The sequence below is a fragment of the Lithobates pipiens genome, unplaced genomic scaffold, assembly GCF_037356315.1.
Source record: "Lithobates pipiens isolate NorthernLeopardFrog02 unplaced genomic scaffold, aLitPip1_a1.2 Scaffold_18, whole genome shotgun sequence".
In the NCBI taxonomy this organism is placed as follows: domain Eukaryota; kingdom Metazoa; phylum Chordata; class Amphibia; order Anura; family Ranidae; genus Lithobates; species Lithobates pipiens.
This window is the reverse complement of record NW_027507758.1, coordinates 93334528-93352895: the sequence shown is the minus strand read 5'-3', so window position 1 is coordinate 93352895 and position 18368 is coordinate 93334528. Positions and strand designations below refer to the sequence as shown.

The following is an 18368-nucleotide window of genomic DNA, read 5'->3' as shown; positions in this document are numbered from 1 at the left end:
GCAGCTGAAAACACAATATATCAGTTTGATCTCTCTGGGCATGAACATATTCACTATCCACAAATCTAAATGAATAAAAGGGATTCTTTTTTTTTCTAACAACCGCTTTCAAGGCAGTCAAACATTATCAAGTGTACGCAGCTCAGAGCACCATTATTTTTCTAAAAATCCAGGCTGTTATCAGTTGACATGTATATATTATACTGGCTAAAGAAGGCTGGGTCATTTCTGTCACTCCATTACTTCTTGTAGAATTAAATGGAATGCATATTTACACAGTAATAAATGTGTGGCATTAGGGGGATGAGAAACTATTATTATTATCAGTTTAATCTTACACATACTGGATAATACATTACTGAAACTGTGTAAAACGGAACTGTGAGTTTTATAGTATGCTAATAGCAGGGGAGGACTGGGAGCTTTTAGCCTGTAAGGCACGGACAATTGACTAGCCTTTTCATAGTGGGGGACAGTTTTCTTTGGGCTTTAGTGCCCCACACAAAACGTGCTACATCGGCACAGTAAAAGGACATGGAACTGATAGTGGAGGGGGGAAGCACCCATAGTGGAACACTCATTAGGGCAGACAACATAGTAGGAAGCCATCAGAATACTGCATGGACAAACTCTGTCCTCAACAAGAAGTCATCAAATTGCAGGAATTGGTTTTTGGGGATAGAGTTTATCCTTTATTAGCCTGCTTAAGAGACTACCTCTAATCATCAAAAAACAGTTGTGTGCAATGTTAACCCAATCATAAATAAGTAAGAAAATTAGTCTATTAATTGTGTCAAATCCACAAAGTAATTCGTTTTAGCTTCTATCAGCCCACCTACTCAGAGACTACTTTACTAAGGACGGAAAAAAACTACTGCATTAACTTGCTACTTTAATCATAAGGGCAGACAGCCAATCACCTATGACTTACCTTCCCTAGAACTCACCAGCAGGGGGACACTGGTGATGCCTCCCCCACCAAATCAAAGATTAGTACCTAAGCTAGGGTATGGATCTCTTCTTTTGATATTGTGCTATGGGTTGTTCCAGTTACAGATGCGGTTTATAATGCAGATTATACATAATAACTGGATCTGTAAATTATATAGGCCCCAAACATGAATTCAAGGCAACATCCTGTTGTTTTCCAGTTCATAGTTTGTTTCAAAGATAGGAGGGAAGGGAAACACCATTGTAAAACAAAAAAAAAAAATGATGTCAATTAAATGCATTTAGTTTAAAAAAATAGGCTTAAATAATAAACAAGGCCAGCTTTACTATTAACCAAAGAGGGCTTGTGCCTAAAGGCAGGACAGGCTAAGAAGTGGATTGTTCCCATTATTTGTAGAAATAGGATTCCTTGACACAAGCTTATCAACACATTGGCAGTTATTTTCTAAAGGCAAATCCACTTTGTACTACGAGTGGACTTGGAAGTGCAGTCGCTGTAAATCTGAGGAGGACATGCAAGTAAAATAAAAAACACAATTTCTGCTTGTACATGATTGGATGATAAATTCAGCAGAGCTTCCCCTCATTTCAGATCTTCCCCTTATATCTAAAGTGACTGCACTTCCAAGTGCACTTGTAGTGCAAAGTGGATTTGCCTTTAGTAAATCAACCCCAATATCACAATATTCTTAACCTTGCATAGGTCAGAAAATCAAAAAAACTATTTTTGTAACAGTGGTGATCCTAGCAAAGAGTTGTTGGATTGGGAACTAAAAGTTGGGTGCCAATGAGTTCTGGTGAAATTCAGACATGGTAGTAACAGTTAAAATTGAAAATAATTTGATTTTTGTACTTACCATGAAATTATTTTTGGAGTTCATTGAGGGCACAGTATTCACAGACAGTTGTGTTCTACTGCTGCCTACAGAAGGATTTGGACACAGGCAAAAAAAAAAACAGTAACCAGCTCAATGTAACCCTTTCCACTCGCAGGATGCCTAATTTTTGTGCAAAGGCAATACTAGGAGTAAGGTCATAGACACAGAGGAGAAGGACCTGCATCTCTCGATTAAATCCAAGAAAAGCATTGCACACTAAAAAAATGTGTAATTTTCCTTTTTTTTTAATTGAGGTACATACGGTAGGATTTTGAGACAACTGGGCAACCGTAATAAAACACTAATAGGAAAACAAAACAAAACTAGTGGGGGTTGCCTGCAGCTCAAGGAGCTACCTGAAGGAACTTACTCTCAAAGCAGGCAAGAGATGAGGCCTGAATATCCAACTTGTAGGACTTAGAGAATCTGTGAACAGGGGGCAGCCGTGCAAATCAGTTATCGATGCCAAAAAACCCACAAAGCACTCAAAGATCTAGTAGAATGTGCTTTGACAGGAAAGCATAGAACCTATTCCTTGGGACCATGCCCTTAAATGATGATCTGTCTGAATCACAAAGAAATGGTGAAAATTAAGCTGATTCTTCTTTATGGGTCTCATGAGGGGTGACAAAGGGAAAATCAGTTCTGCTAATGTAAGCAATGACCCCTAGGTATACATGCACAATATGAACTACACCTGAAAAATGAAGGGGAATCACCATCTGATGCAACGGAGCCAGACAGAGGGACAGAAGAAAAATGCTCTGGTTGAGGTGAAATGCCAAAACTACATTAGAAACAAAGGAAGCCCTGGGTCTCAACACCACTTTGTCCCCTTGATGACCAGAAGTGGCTCTTTACAAGACAAAGGCACCAACTCAGACACACACATTGCAGGAGATGGTTCTGACTTCAACTGTATGTAGGATAAGCCCCAGATACACCTACTGATGAGTCTGCAACTACAACTTCTGTCTGTAAATCTGACTTCTGAAGGTTCAGGATCCAACCTTTTCAAAGTTTGAGTTAACAATAGCACATTGTCAGTTATACCTGGACCAACTGTTCCCTCCACAGGAGATCATGCAGATACTCCACCAAAGAAATGCCCTAGAAGTGCAACAACAAAAACAGAGGGGCCAGTACCTTGTGAACACTTGGCTGCTCGAATGGCAGGGCAACAAGTGGAAATGCTGGGAGCCCACAGCAAAGCAAAATGATCACTAATGTGCAGGAAAAGTGGGGACATGCAAGTATACGTGATTCATAAAAACAACCTCCTGTACCCAGGCATCTTAGATTCTGTCTGATTCAATAGCTGCAAGGGCTAACAGACACCAATCCACTCTGAAAAGTGGGGGTGTCCCTTCATGCTCAAGACTATTTGTCAGCAGGCTTGGGAGAATCTGAAGGTCCAAGGTTTACAAGTGAAATGGGTATCTGGCATAGATCTGACTTTTTTATAGTTTGAGGTCTAGGAGTCACAAAAGGAACTTCTCCTGTAAAGGGAGATTCATTTTGTACTCCCAGCAACATCCTTGATGAAGGCGTCCAAGGCATCTCAAAAAAAGATGCTGTCCCTTGAAGGACATGTGCCACAAATCTTTTTTGCTATGTTTGTTCCAAAGTCCAGCATTTCAACCAAAGAGTTCTCCACATGATTTCTGAGGACTCATGTGGGAAATAAGACACGTGATTTGAGGAGCTATTATAGTGAATGGCAGAAGCAAGAGTGCAAAGTGTGTGTGAGACACCCCCTAAAATTGCATCACTACTCATTCCTTTAACATTGTGTCTCCAAATAAACAAGGAGGAAAAGGTTCATGTCAACAAAGTGTAACTGTTAGAACACAACAGTGTAATAAAAACCTGCTCCTACAGTAAATGATAGTTGTAGAATAAAAAAATGTGTAAAATGTGCTATAAAACTTGAAATTTTAAGCACGTAGATTAAAAAGGGAAATTAAAAATAGCAATGACTAAAAATTCTTATGTTTCCTGTTTAGGTTCTCAGTCTGCAATAAATACTCTGCTCTTTTGAGCTTGTTAATAAATAATTTGCATAAGCCTCTAATCCAGAGAATATTACACAATCTGTGATAATTGCCCAGGCTTCAGTGTGAGGAAAAATAAGGCATCAAAATACTGAAAGACAGATGTACAAAATAGAGTAGAGCTCAGCTATGACTTTGACTTAGAAAATAATCAAAATACTTAAAGCAAAATAGCTGAAGCAGAACAAAATCTGTTTAGTTGTACTAAATTTTGTACCCCAAATGCAAGTAGTATAAATAGAAAATAGTCAGTAGCAAGTCTATAGCCTAAAGAGAGTTTTAGTAATACATAAGAACATCACATTCAGCGGTCAAAAACATGTCTAAACCGTTAATTTATTATAAGCACGTCAAATCCAGATAGAATAGTGGGATGATTTAGGAGGACTAATTAACACATTCTAAATCAGTCACGGTGAGGCAAGTATACCTGTGTTCAGGATACTAGTTGTTTTTTTCGGACTAGCAGTGGCTGCTCAGCCTGTACAACTCATTGGTAGGCTCAACAGAGCGGGGGCTGTCTGTGGCTCTAAGCATGCATCTTCAAATCCAGTGGTTACCTGCTATTAGTAAGAGATGTCTGACTCCAGAATTGAATACCTGTCCCTATCTGCAGGTACCTGTTGGATGTACAGATACATGCTTACAACTGCAGACCGCCCAGGCTCCTTTCAGCTTGTCATTGAGTTGTACAGGCTAAGTGTCCACTGCTGATACAAGCATCTGGAAACCTAGCCGAAAGTATCCGTGGTATACTTGCTGCACCATGGCCAATGTAGAATGTGTGAATAAAGCCCTACTCTTCAAGGGCTCACATTATGTCTACTAAGGACTGTACTGTACCTATTTAATTCCAGGAAAAAAAAATATGACACTTCGAAACTTAGCATTATGGTAACATTTGCATTATATAATTTTAATTCCTGGAAGAAAGGGGCTAAAAAAAATGTGTCCAAAAATTCTAGCTGTAAAATTATGAAAGGAAGTGTAACTTATTGACTGGAGAACAGCTGAAGGAACATTCACTTTTTTACCCCTAAACCAATGAGGGCCACAATGGGGGCCATGGAGAAAGAAAGAGCTAAATGTGGCTCCCAAAAAAACAGTTTACAATGACCTGCTTTACATAATATTATAAGGTGTAGTACTATTCATTTCTTGTCCAATACATGCAGACTCAAAGCAACACATTTGATGACAACATGCAAAATGCTAAGTTTCAAAGATGTGGAACAGAAATTCTGTTGTACTTGTAGAGTGTTTCCTGATGATGCCTTCGGTCTTAAATAATGGTATTGACACAGTGATCAATGCAAGTGAAATATCAAGATATAGGTTAATCTGAGATGAGATATGACACATTACACTGTTATCGAATGGACTGGAATTCATTGCCTACAAAGAATGTGGCCAGGTTTTGCATTTTTGTCATCACTTCAGTAATAAAGTCCTAAATGACCATGGTATATAAGAAAAAGAAAACAGTGACTTACATTTTGCTGGCAATTGATACCCGCATGTAATTTTAGCTTGTCCTGTAGGGCAGCCTCCCAACGTACGACATTCAGCCATGAGATAAGGCCCTGATGCTCGGTGTATACACCCATCCACTGACAATTACATAAAAATGGCTTGTTAGTATAATATAAACAAGATAAAATAAAATTCATAGAGCATTTCATTTTAGAAAATCGTAAAAAAAACTAACATATAGCACTTGACACATTACAGCAATATAAATGTCTACATGAAAGAAACAAACAATAACATCCCCATGGTCAAATATTGCTCATTAAATGAATAATGCATATCAATTACATGAATTTTGAATACTTCAATTCAAGAACATGTATTTTTATTTCAAAGTTGCATGAAAAGAAACACAATCATATACGGGGAAATATTTTCTACAAAGCAAAGACATTTTAAATGCAGCCGTTTCAACAGATAACTTTTCTGAAAAGATGAAGTTAATAAGGTATTTATATGTAGTCAAGGACATGTGATAGGACTCCACCTCAAAACCAATAAAGACCCCCATGCTTCTCTACTCCAAGTAAGTGATTGTAACAGACACACTTTTCCTCTTCCTCTCATACACCCCCAGATACAAGCTCCCTTACTGGATCAGACTGACCCTACAAATGAAAGGTCATGCAATTCGCATGTCAGGAGATTGTGAGCGGTTCACACATCTCCAGAGCGACTCCAGGGCGAATTGCACAAGAGTCCTGTGTGTCTTCTGGTCTGTTTCAGGTCAGAATTCAGCCAAAAATTTTGGCTGAAATCAGACCTTATACGGTGAACAGGGATGCACCGGACCCCTGCTGTGAGCCGCTCTGTGCTGTGCTGTGGTGTGAACCCAGCCTCATCCAGTGGACCTGTACTGAATACCATTTAAGAAACAGTAGCATGTTTGAACTGTTAAAGCCAATCCCTCTCATAATACATAATCCTATTGCTTTCATAGAAATCTTAGAAAGCCTCCCAAATAATATATTCATACAGTTTATTTAAATGTCTTAGCCAAATGCTATTGTTATCTGCTTGTTATGTAGAGCGAAGGTGCCTAGCCCCACATGCTGCTGGGCCCCATGCTATGGTTATATTTATTGTATTTAGCGTTGATGTTTGAAATGCATCTTAAACCAAAACTGATTTTATGTTTTGAATAAAGATTGGTAGGATTAAAACCTCTGTTAGGTTTTTATTGCTGTGTTCTCACTAGGAAACACACTGGTGACCACTGTCACTAGGACTGAAATTATGGGAAAAGCCAAAATTGTAAGTTGTCACCAAGACACTAATAATGGTGAATTCTTCCTACTTTCCATTGTGTCACAAATAAATACAAAACAAGGGTTTTACCATCTCCTACGTAACAACATCAAAAAAGATATACCTTAGTGCCTACTTATGTTGTGCTCAACATCCACCAAAGCTCGGCATTAGAAAGATAAAGTCTAAAGCCTTGTACACACACGATCAGATTGTTGGCCAACAGAGCGTCAGACTTTTGTCAAAAGGGCATGTGCCTGGATCTTGTCTTGCATACTAACAGCACACAATTGTCAGCCAACAAACACGAACGTAGTGACGCACTACATGGAATTTCAGCTCTTGAGCACCATCCTTTGGGCACCTTCTAATGTCGTGTTTGATAAGCATTGATTCTGAGCATGCATGTTTGTACTTTGGACTTTTGTGTGCGGATCAGTGTACAGACGATACGAAAATCTGACAACAGACTGTTGTCTGCCGAAAATTTAGTAGCCTGCCATCCAAAATTTGTATGCCAAAAGCTGTACAACAATTGTCTGAAGGAGCGTATGAACAGTCGGATTTTAGGCCAACAGTCTGTCATCACACAATCCTCTGACAATAATGGGATCATGTGTATGAGGCTTTAGGATGACCAAAAAAATATAGGCAATCTGATGTAACCATTTCCTGCAATGACCAGGATGGTTTTGACCTTCATAGGGGATGATAATGAGCTCCTGGCTGTTAGAGGTGCCCAATATGCATAGATCTTTTCAGCTCTTTATGCAAGAATGTTAGCTCCTCCATTCTGTAGTGAACCAAAAGAAGAAACCAAAGTGAAGCAGCTATTCAACACCATAGTGGAGTTCTAAGACATAAGCCACCAGGGAGGTAACTAAATATCTTCATCTTTTACAAGCTGGGATTAGCTTATAAAAAAAAAATAAAAAAAAAAATAAAACCTTGACTACATAAACAGAACACATATATAAAATATCTATCAAAGCATTAAACAGACTGAAAACAAAAATCAAACATTTAATAAAAAAAATAAAAACACAAACAAAAAACTAAAACCTTGACCACATAAACAGAACACATATATAAAATATCTATCAAAGCATTAAACAGACTGAAAACAAAAATCAAACATTTAATAAAAAAAATAAAAACACAAACAAAAAAATAAAACCTTGACCACATAAACAGAACACATATATAAAATATCTATCAAAACATTACACAGACTGAAAAAAAATCTAATATTTAATAATCCATGCTAGATAACATAAAAACATGAAAAAGTGATGACAGAAAAAAGTGGTCCATTTAGCCTGCCTGTTTTTTTTTGTTTTTTTTTTTAATAATACATGTTTTGTATTATTTTTATTATTTTTGTTTTTTTATTGTTTACATTTTTTTTTTAGATCTATGTTTGTCCCCAGCATGTTTGAAACCACGTACTGCTGGATGACTTACTACCTCTGCTGCAAGTCTATTCCAAGAATCAACTACCTTTTCAATGAAATAATAATTTCTAAGATTCCTTTTGAACTTTTGTCAGCTTAGTTTGAGGTCATGTCCCCGTGTTCTCGACTTTGGTTTCATATTGAAAATACTGACCTCTTCTTGAACCTTATTCACCCCTTGATGTATTTAAATGTTTTTCTAAAAATACACCAACAAAATTATGCCTTCCATTATCCAACAATAATACCCAAGTATTAATTGCAATACTTTGTCAGAAATTATCTAACATTTACTTCAAAGTCATTTTAATCTTCCTGCCTCGACTAAGACGCACAAAGCCATGTTTACTCAGGACAGAGCACCCAGGATTACATTAAATGTGTCGTTTATGTCATTAACATGATCAATGTCCAATTACAATTATCCTTTACTTCTGATGTACTGCCAAACACGTGGGATCAGAAAGAGTTAAAGGACTAGCATGTGCTCCTTTCTGGAAAGTTGGCATGACACTGCTAACAGTATTCACATTTCACTATTTTTATATATCAAGACTAGAAATATTTGACACATTTTTCCTCAGGCAACAGTCTATATACATTAGCATCTGTGACCAATGGCATCTTTTGAGCATTGTCCTGGGATATGATATCACTCACCCTGGCCCTCACTGGAATGTCACACTATATCAAAATGCCTTGTCAGTGTACACATTGAAAGTCGACAGCCTGTGATCTATCTCCATGAAATTCTCAGGGAGGGAGACAGACAGTTGTGCTAATGTACTTATTACAGAGAATTCACTCATTCTCTCGTAGTAACAAATGTCTCGGATCATCTCCATATTGATGGGCTTAGTAGGGTCAAATGTGGTCATGTCTAGCTTTGCTGGTAGCCAAAACTAACGATGTCCAAAGCTGTGAACTCTCAGATAATCTGACCGGTAGATTCTTTGACCAGTACCGTCAATCCCTATACAGACAAGTAGGATTAGTAACATTTCATAGAGTATCTTTAGAAAGAGCTGCTTTCCAAAAAGGATTATTTTTTTCTAATATTTTTATAAAGTACAGAATAAACATATGTAAAAAACATTTTAAATCACTCTGAAGATATAGGCTGGAGCTGCAAAATTTTGCGCATATACCTCAGACCTTATGTAGGGAATACATGGGTCAAATTCCTAACGAAACTTTGTGTGTTTTGTGATCTGACGATGCCCCCATTGATTTCGAAATTCGACCAAGTCTTCAATTTCACCTCATGTTGCTAAAGAAAATAATTTTTGTGCCAGAGAATCTTCTTTTCATTCAATTTTCTTTTCTTGTGCTCATGCGCATTTCTTTTTTGAACACGTGATTCTCCCATTACTGATCATAAAATCATTTGTTTTTCAAATAATTTCCAACATACCCGACCACTCAAATTCGATGGTCGCACAAAAATCACCCATTGCCGTGGCCCACTAATGCTGTGAAATTTTAACTAAATTTTTTAGATACGATTGTCGAAAGAAAATTATTTAAAAATTTGACCAATGTATGACCGGCCTTAGATGTACTTATTATTCACAAGTCTCATGATCAAAATTCACAGGTTGGTTGATATATATGCACTGTACACATGGCAAAATGATCAAGATCTAACATAAGCAAGACATAGAATTGCAGATGCCCCCGAGATGCAGAGCTTAAATATTTTAAAGGATATTTCCACTTTTTTATAACAAAAGCTGAGAAAACCCCACTATATATGTTAATTATGCGTTCAAAAATCACACAGCATACCTAAAAGAAAATGTAAAAAATGCCTTTTAGATATCTCTAAGGAGAAGGTGTCATGGATGAGTCTAAGGTCCCTTTCACAGAAAGGGTCCGATCAGGTCTGCCTGTCAGTTTTTCAAGCGGACCTGATCGGACAGTCCATTCAACCCTAAGGACTGGTGAGTGTAAATGGACCTTTTTACCTCTGATTTGATCTGCTAAAAACAAACAGAAGGGTATCTGTCCTCCCCCGTCTAGGTGGATTGGAGGGCAGTCAGGTATAAACAGACAGTGGAGTCCATTTACACCCAATCGACCATAGAGTATATTGGGCTTTGTCTGTGTCACACTGCATAAACTGAGCAGGACACAAACCTGTCATCCACCTGCTCTGCTGTGATTCCCCTGGTTTGGTTCGCACCATAACACCGTGAACAGGCAAAAAATGTGTGCAAACATGCGAACGCCATCTATGGGACATGAACATGAAAAATCAAAAGTGTTTGTTTTAAAGGCTTATATGCAAGTGCATGTTATTGCCATAAAAAGTGTATGGGGACCAGGGTACCGAGCTAAAGGACATGTATCAATGCAAAAAAAGTTTTTAAAACTTGAGTTTTTTCAGGAGCAGTGATTTTAATAATGCTTAAAGTGAAACAATAAAAATGAAATATTCCTTTAAATATCGTGCCTGGGGGGTTTCCTTAGCCTGCCTGTAAAGTGGAGAATCTATGTGATGCCACGTCCCAGCAATATACAGTGGAACAGTCTACACACCCTTGTTAAAGCGGGAGTCCGCCGTTTTTTTTTTTTTTAAAAGCCAGCAGCTACAAATACTGCAGCTGCTGACTTTTAAAATAATGACACTTACCCGCCCAGCGTGCCCGCGATGTCAGCACCCGAAGCCGATCTCTCGATCGTCTCTCGGGTGCTGCCGCCGCCATCTTGGGTATGGGAATCAGGAAGTGGAGCCTTTCGGCTTCATTTCCTGGTTCCCTACTGTGCATGCGCGAGTCGCACTGCGCAATAAGGATGGCCCCGCTGTCTCTGGGATCCGTGTGTTTCCCAGCAGGCAGTGGGGGACCTTCGGAAAGGGGCGTAGATTCTGCAGAAAGGGGCGTACCTTCTGCAGAATCAACGCCGGAAGTGGGTGCAGATACCTGTACTGTACAGGTACCTGCACCCCCCTCCCCCCTGAAAGGTGCCAATTGTGGCGCCGGAGGGGGGGAGGGTTCCAATGAGTGGAAGGTCCACTTTAGGGTGGACCTCCGCTTTAAAATGTCAGGTTTCTGTGATGTAAAAAAATGAGACAAAGATAAATCATTTCAGATTTTTTTCCAAAAAAAGTGTGGTGAAGGCTTGTTACACCTCATGATCCAAAGCACACAACATCATATGTAAAACATGGTGGAGGCAGTGTGATGGCATGGTCATGCATGGCTGCCAATGGCACTGGGTCATTGGTGTTTATTTATAATGTGACAGAAGACAGAAGCAGCCGGATGAATTCTGCAGTGTTTAAAGATATACAGTCAGCCCAGGTTCAGCCAAATGCAGCAAAGTTGGACAGCACTTCACAGTACAGATGGACAATGATCCAAAACACATTGCAAAAGCAACGCAGGAGCTTTTGAATGAAAGGAAGTGGACTATTCTGCAATGGCCGAGTCAATCCCCTGATCTCAACCCAATTGAGCGTACATTTCAATTGATGAAGGCAAAACTAAAGGCAGAAAGACCCACAAACAAGGAACAGAAGAAGACAGCTGCATGTAGAGCTTGGCAAAGCATCGGAAAGAAGGAAACCCAGTCTTTGGTAATGTCCATGGGTTCCAGACTTCAGGCAGTCATTGCCAGTAAAGAATTCTCAACAAAATATAAAAAAATATATAATTGTTTAATAATTATATTCATTATTACAGTTGAGCCCCTGGAAATGGGGGGGACTGTGTATAACAATGGTTGGAGTTCCTAAAATTTGTACTTGATATTTATGTTCAACACCCTAGCATTAAAGCTGAAAGTCTGCACTTTGGATTACTTTGGATTAATTTAAATTAATTTGGATTGCTTCGTTTAAATTTTATTCTGGTGGCAAACAGAGCCAAAATTATAAAAATTGTGCCTGTGTCCAAATTAACCACTTCGGACCCCGGAAAGTTTTGCCCCCTTAATGACCAGGCCATTTTTTGGTGATACGGCACTGTGTCGCTTTAACTGACAATTGCGCGGTCGTGTGACATTGTACCCGAACAAAATTGATGTGCTTTTTTCACACAAATAGAGTTTTCTTTTGGTGGTATTTGCTCATCTCTGCGGTTTTTATTTTTTGCACTATAAACAAAAAAAAGAGCGACAATTTTGAAAAAAAATATATATATTTTTTACTTTTTGCTATAATAATTATGAAAAAAAAAAGTATTCACCAGTTTAGGCAAATATGTATTCTTCTACATATTTTTGGTTAAAAAAAAAATCCCAATAAGTGCATATTGATTGGTTTGCACAAAATTTATAGTGTCTACAAAATAGGGGATAGATTTATTATATTTTTTATTAGTAATGGCAGTGAAACCTGCAATTTTTAGTGGGACTGCGACTTTGCAGCGGACAGATTAGACACTTTTGAGACATTTTTGGGACCATTGACATTTATATAGCGATCAGTGCTATAAAAATGCACTAATTATACTCCAATGTACAAACTATAAACCCCGTTAGCGGCCTATGAATACCTAATCTTTCTAGCCAATCCCTACCCAGTCTAAAATAGCTGAACAAGAGGTGTTGGACAGATACCAATCATTCCAAATAAAAACACTACACAACAAACAACCCACCTAAACCAATAGAAATAATTCAAATCCTATGGGACTAATTGAACATAGACAGCGATTTGCACAGGAGAGCCAACCTGCCACCATATATGTAAAGGAGCTGGTCGGCAAATGGTTAATAATGATCTAACTGTATGTCTGTTTCATTTTTTTATCTACCCCAAATGTCTCCTTTACCTACTGCTAGACCGTCCACTGCACATATACTGCAGCAGGGCGGCCCAGCTGCACGAAACAATGTACCTGTATGTGGTTTGGGACTTCCGGGTCTGGGGCACACGCTACCAATGACTCGCTACCAGTGTCATCGGACACAGCGGGAGCCTATCAGCGGGTCCGGTGGCCACTAGCCACACCTGATTGTTCGGAGGAGATACAGAATGTCTGTCTGCATATGTAAACAAGGCAGACCATCGTTCTGTCAGACCGGAAGAGAGAAATCTTGTGTTTCTGCTAATCAGGAACCCAGATGTCGCTCTTCCTCGAGTTAGTCCATCTCTCACACAGTTAGAAAGCATTCCCTAGGAGAACATTTAACGCTTTGATCGTTCCTGATGTTAACCCTTTCCCATCAGTGTCATTTATACAGTGACTGCACATTGTTTTTTTAGCACTGACCACTGCCATTACTAGTAAAAATAAAAATACCATAAAAATATCCCATAGATTGTAGACGCAATAACTTTTGCACAAACTAATCAATATACGGTACTTGAGATTATTTTTACAAAAAATATGTAACAGAATACATATTGGCCTAAATTGATGAAGAAATTAGATTTTTTACAAATTTTTATAGGGTAACATTTTATAGCAGAAAGTAAAAAAATATAGTTTTTTTTTTCAAAACTGTCGCTCTTTTTTTGTTTATAGTGCAAAAAATTAAAACCACAGAGGTGATCAAATGCCACCAAAAGAAAACTCTATTTGGGTACAACGTTGCACGACCGTGCAATTGTCAGTTAAAGTAACGCAGTGCCGTATCGCAAAAAATGGCCTCGTCATTAAGGGGGTAAAACCTTCTGGGGCTGAAGTGGTTAAAGTTTAGTTGAAAGCTGACATCAGCACACTGGCAGAAATGCATTGAATGTATCTGCTTCGGTAAATCGTTAAATCAGTGGGTTTAGTTCTGCTAAGAAATAAAAATGTTGATGTATTCTCATTCCATTATCCTGTACCAAGTGTCTTGTAGCTCTAAATAAACATGTTTTTTTTTTCCTCAGGTTTTATTACAGGGAAACATCATCAATATTCAGTGGTACAGCTGCGTCATAAAATTTATAAAGCTAAATCAAAGTTGTTCTTACGAACGTGCTTTTATGTTCCGGATTATAAAAATAATTTTCTTAATTGTCGTAGACTCTCACATGTAATTATGTTGAATGTTCTAGTGCATTAGATTAATCAATGATCTCTGAATAAACACAATATGTGGTGTTGGCAAACATCATCTGAGCATCCTCTCTGTCTCCTTTGCCTATCAACATGAATGTAACACAAGGGTTAGTTTGCTGAAAATATTCAATATCAAATTTAAAAAGAAGTAATTGATTTTAATCAAATTGCACACAAAATATGTACAGAGTACCTGCTGCCTTTGTACTATGAGGCAGCAATTTTTAAAGCTGAATAGTAAACAAAAATTGTAGGAGTATGAATTTTTGGCAGTAGATACATACATAGTCTATTCCGCCAAAAAAAGTACCTCTTTCCACTAGAAATTTGTTTAATGTCTGTGTAGCCAGGTGCAGGGCTAAAGCATTATGGAGACTGAGAAATTGCTTTTTATTCTTCTCTCCCTCTACTGAGATACTGATGTTATGGTGCACTATTCTCCTCCGGCCAGCAGGAGGACAACTAAAGTCAAGCAATGGACTTCTATGCAGATAGCTGAGAATGCAGGGAGTTGCAGTTTGAGATGACAGCCATATAATGGCTATACTACAATGGATACATTACACATCCCAATATGACACTGAAGCATACACTCACCCTCTGCTTCCCACCTCTGATCACCAGAGGCTTTCAGGGAGAGACTGATGGGGGCCCCCTTGTATGGCGACTGCCCAAAGCAGCATTCTGGGAACTGGTGAGAGAGCTATTTGCCCATTATTAACACTGATAGTAGAAAACTGAGCCAGTGAGAGCAGGGCATCCAACCAATACAGCACAGCATCCATACCAGCCCTATACTGCACTCATGTCAACCCTACACTTCAGTTATATTGAATTGTCACTGCATTTGAACCATATCTACTGTGCACATCTACTGGGCACCTGTACTGAGACTATACCATACCTATACTGCATGCAGGTTAACTGGGACTGTTGTTAAGTGCACCGATGCTCTTAGAGGGCCCCAACAATAGCTGGTAGAACATCATCTCCAAACGACTGCTCCTCCTGTAATAATTATTCTGCAAGAAATGTAGCACTATAAAGTGATTATACTATGAAACCTAGAGATGGTTTCCTATTGGGTAAAAGCAACCTGTGTGTCAGGCGACAAAAAACAAAACTCTAAACTCTAAACTCGTGAAAAAAATAAATGTAAACAGCATCAAGAACAAAGTGCAGTGATTGATGCAATGTGGCAGGAACAATGCCTGAATGATAAAGCAGCAATGGGATCACATAACATAAATCCTCTGAGAGCAAGCTATTATCAGGTCATCGGTATGTACAGTTCATCAATTTAAACATAAATCTCCTTTCAAGACAAGTCTTCCTGTATCAGCCAGGGCAGCATGGACACCAACAGCAACAATCTGTCTCTGTCAACAATTTGTCTGTCGCACTCTCAGCAACACTTTATAAATGTAAGGTAGGTACTCTTACCAGAGCTGTTGGACCCGCATGCCCTACGACAGAGGTTCAAAAGAGCTTGTAACCCTGGAAGGATGTATCCCGGCCTCCAGTGGGCTGAACCGTGATGTGGAATCCTCCTTTGGGTGTACTCCGTCCCGGATGGAGGTAAGTAGGCCAAAGTATACCAGACGATGTTGTACTCACTTTAAAAGTGGTAATATCTGAAAGGCCAAATGCGTTCAAGTATCAGAAAAAGGCTCATAAGGGTAACATGAAAAAGAAAAAAAGAAGCTCCGGATGGTGTAGATCAAAAAAAAACAATTGGGTTTATTAAAAAATATATAAGTTGTACAAAAATAAAAAGTGATCACAAAAACAATTAATATAAGAGAAAAGCAATATGGGGTGCAAGTAATGCTTCCCGACGCGTTTTGACACAAGCGGTCATCAACAGGGGCTTGCTTTTCTTTTATATTAATTGTTTTTGTGATCACTTTTTATTTTTTGTACAACTTATATATTTTTTAATAAACCCAATTGGTTTTTTTGATCTACACCATCCGGAGCTTCTTTTTTCCATGTTACCCTTATGAGCCTTTTTCTGATACTTGAACGCATTTGGCCTTTTCGGATATTACCACTTTTAAAGTGAGTACAACATCGTCTGGTATACTTTGGCCTACTTACCTCCATCCGGGACGGAGTACACCCAAAGGAGGATTCCACATCACGGTTCAGCCCACTGGAGGCCGGGATACATCCTTCCAGGATTACAAGCTCTTTTGACCATCTGTCGTAGGGCATGCGGGTCCATCAGCTCTGGTAAGAGTACCTACCTTCCATTTATAAAGTGTTGCTGAGAGTGCGACAGACAAATAGATTGTTGCTGTTGGTGTCCATGCTGCCCTGGCTGATACGCGAAGACTTGTATTGGAAGGAGATTTATGTTTAAATTGATGAACTGTATATACCGATGAACTGATAATAGCTTGCTCTCAGAGGATTTGTGTTATGTGATCCCATTGCAGCTTTATCATTCAGGCATTGTTCCTGCCACATTGCATCAATCACTGCACTTTGTTCTTGATGCTGTTTACATTTATTTTTTTCACGAGTTTAGAGTTTAGAGTTTTGTTTTTTGTCGCCTGACACACAAGTTGCTTTTACCCAATAGGAAACCATCTCTCAGGTTTCATAGTATAATCAGTTTATAGCGCTACATTTTTTGTTTTCACATGTATTTTAACTTTGTTTGAATGTTAGCAGCTGAGTTTGTTTAAGTAAGCGCAGTGTTTCACTTTCTTTTTCTATAATTATTCTGCAAGCCCTCTTTTCCCCCCTGCCCCTTCCACTACCATCCTCCTTTTCTTTTGAGCAGTGCATACCCAGTTGATCTAGGACTAGCATTGCCACCATAAATGTGTTCTGGTACAGTTCCAGCATTAAGTAGATTAAACTTTACTACTGCTCACTGCTACACTTGAGGTGGCCTTGCTACTGTTTATGCTGATCTGGCCACCAAATGTCATCTTATGCCTAGTCCTTACTGTTAATCACTGTATATGCTAAATTGCACTAACAGTGTTAATCAATTTTATGCTTCCCTAGTTGCCAACTATATTGGGTGACAGCATATAAACTTATTGGGTGACAACATACTATCTGGTTTGGTGCCTGTTTTCTTTGATATAGCACTACTACTTATATGTATACTTTGATTTTCTGTGGTATTGCATGTTTGTATACTCAGCCTGGTCTGTTAGAGGGAGTAAGATTCTCAAAAAGGTTGAGACAAAGAACAGAGGACCCATCCTATCCAGCGGCTCCTACGGGGTTATTGCTACATCTGTCTACACTGTCGGTTCATTTCAGCCATCTTACAGATGTTTGGAATAGGCCAGGTGATGGGGATGATGTAAACACTGTGTTCATGGGCGGAAATTATATCAGTGAGTGACCAATGGCCAAAGGGGATGCCTGGGAACACATAAGTAGCAGCAGCACAGATGGCAGTGGCATGCTGTGCTTACTTGCACATTATGGCAAAAGCTCACCAAGCACACCGTGGTTTAATACTTGTTTAATATTCAATATTTCTAAAGATCCAGGATAGCACTGTGCAATAGTTATGTTACTATTTCATAGCAAAGTGAAAGAATAATAATGGCACCTATGAAAAAGAAAAAAGGCCTCAGTAGGTGGAAGTCAGTTGTATTCACCAATGGATTATCAGACACTCTACTAGCAGGATCTCTATTGATTTTCCAGGATCTTCTCCTCAGTGCAGCCCTTACATAGCTAAGCAAAGACAGGGAATGATTCAATTGTTCTTATCTAAAGGTCCTCAACAAAAAAAAAAAAATAGGATTCCATTTTGAAGAACGTCATTCAGCATGTAAAATCAATCAGTGGACTGCTAATGTTATACTGGGAATACTACACTCATAATAGAGAGACACATTGTTCTAAAGTCCAGTTCACCATCAATGTGAGTCTTACAATATTCAAAGCAGCTAGAAATCAAAAGCTTCTCGCACTAATTCTTGCCAGCCTCTTACCACACGAGTATATAATATGCAACCTCATACCATGTCCAAGCTCCAATATGTGTGCCGTTTAAAGCTTGCATCTAATGATTTTTTGGCTTGTGTTGATGGAATTGATCTGAGACGCTTCTAAGACTATTCAGAAGTTAAATACAGGAACATCTGACCTCCTTTAAGCAGGTTTTACATTTCTATAGATATGTATGGGAATGCAAAACATGTCTGAAATAAATAAAAGCTCATTGACACAGGCCTCAAGTCTGTAACAAGCTCAGAGAGAGACCCGCAATAGATGCTT

The 18368-nt window shown here is 38.8% G+C and overlaps 1 protein-coding gene across 7 annotated transcripts in view; it reads right to left on the bottom strand.

Annotated features, from left to right (window-relative positions):
- MACROD2 (mono-ADP ribosylhydrolase 2) overlaps positions 1-18368 on the bottom strand; it is a 3459957-nt gene that overhangs the window by 2090973 nt on the left and 1350616 nt on the right. For all 7 annotated transcript variants that reach the window (XM_077485921.1, XM_077485927.1, XM_077485924.1 and 4 more), the window contains exon 5: positions 5377-5493. In XM_077485921.1, coding sequence (XP_077342047.1) covers positions 5377-5493 — 117 coding nt within the window. The remainder of the gene's footprint in view (positions 1-5376; positions 5494-18368) is intronic.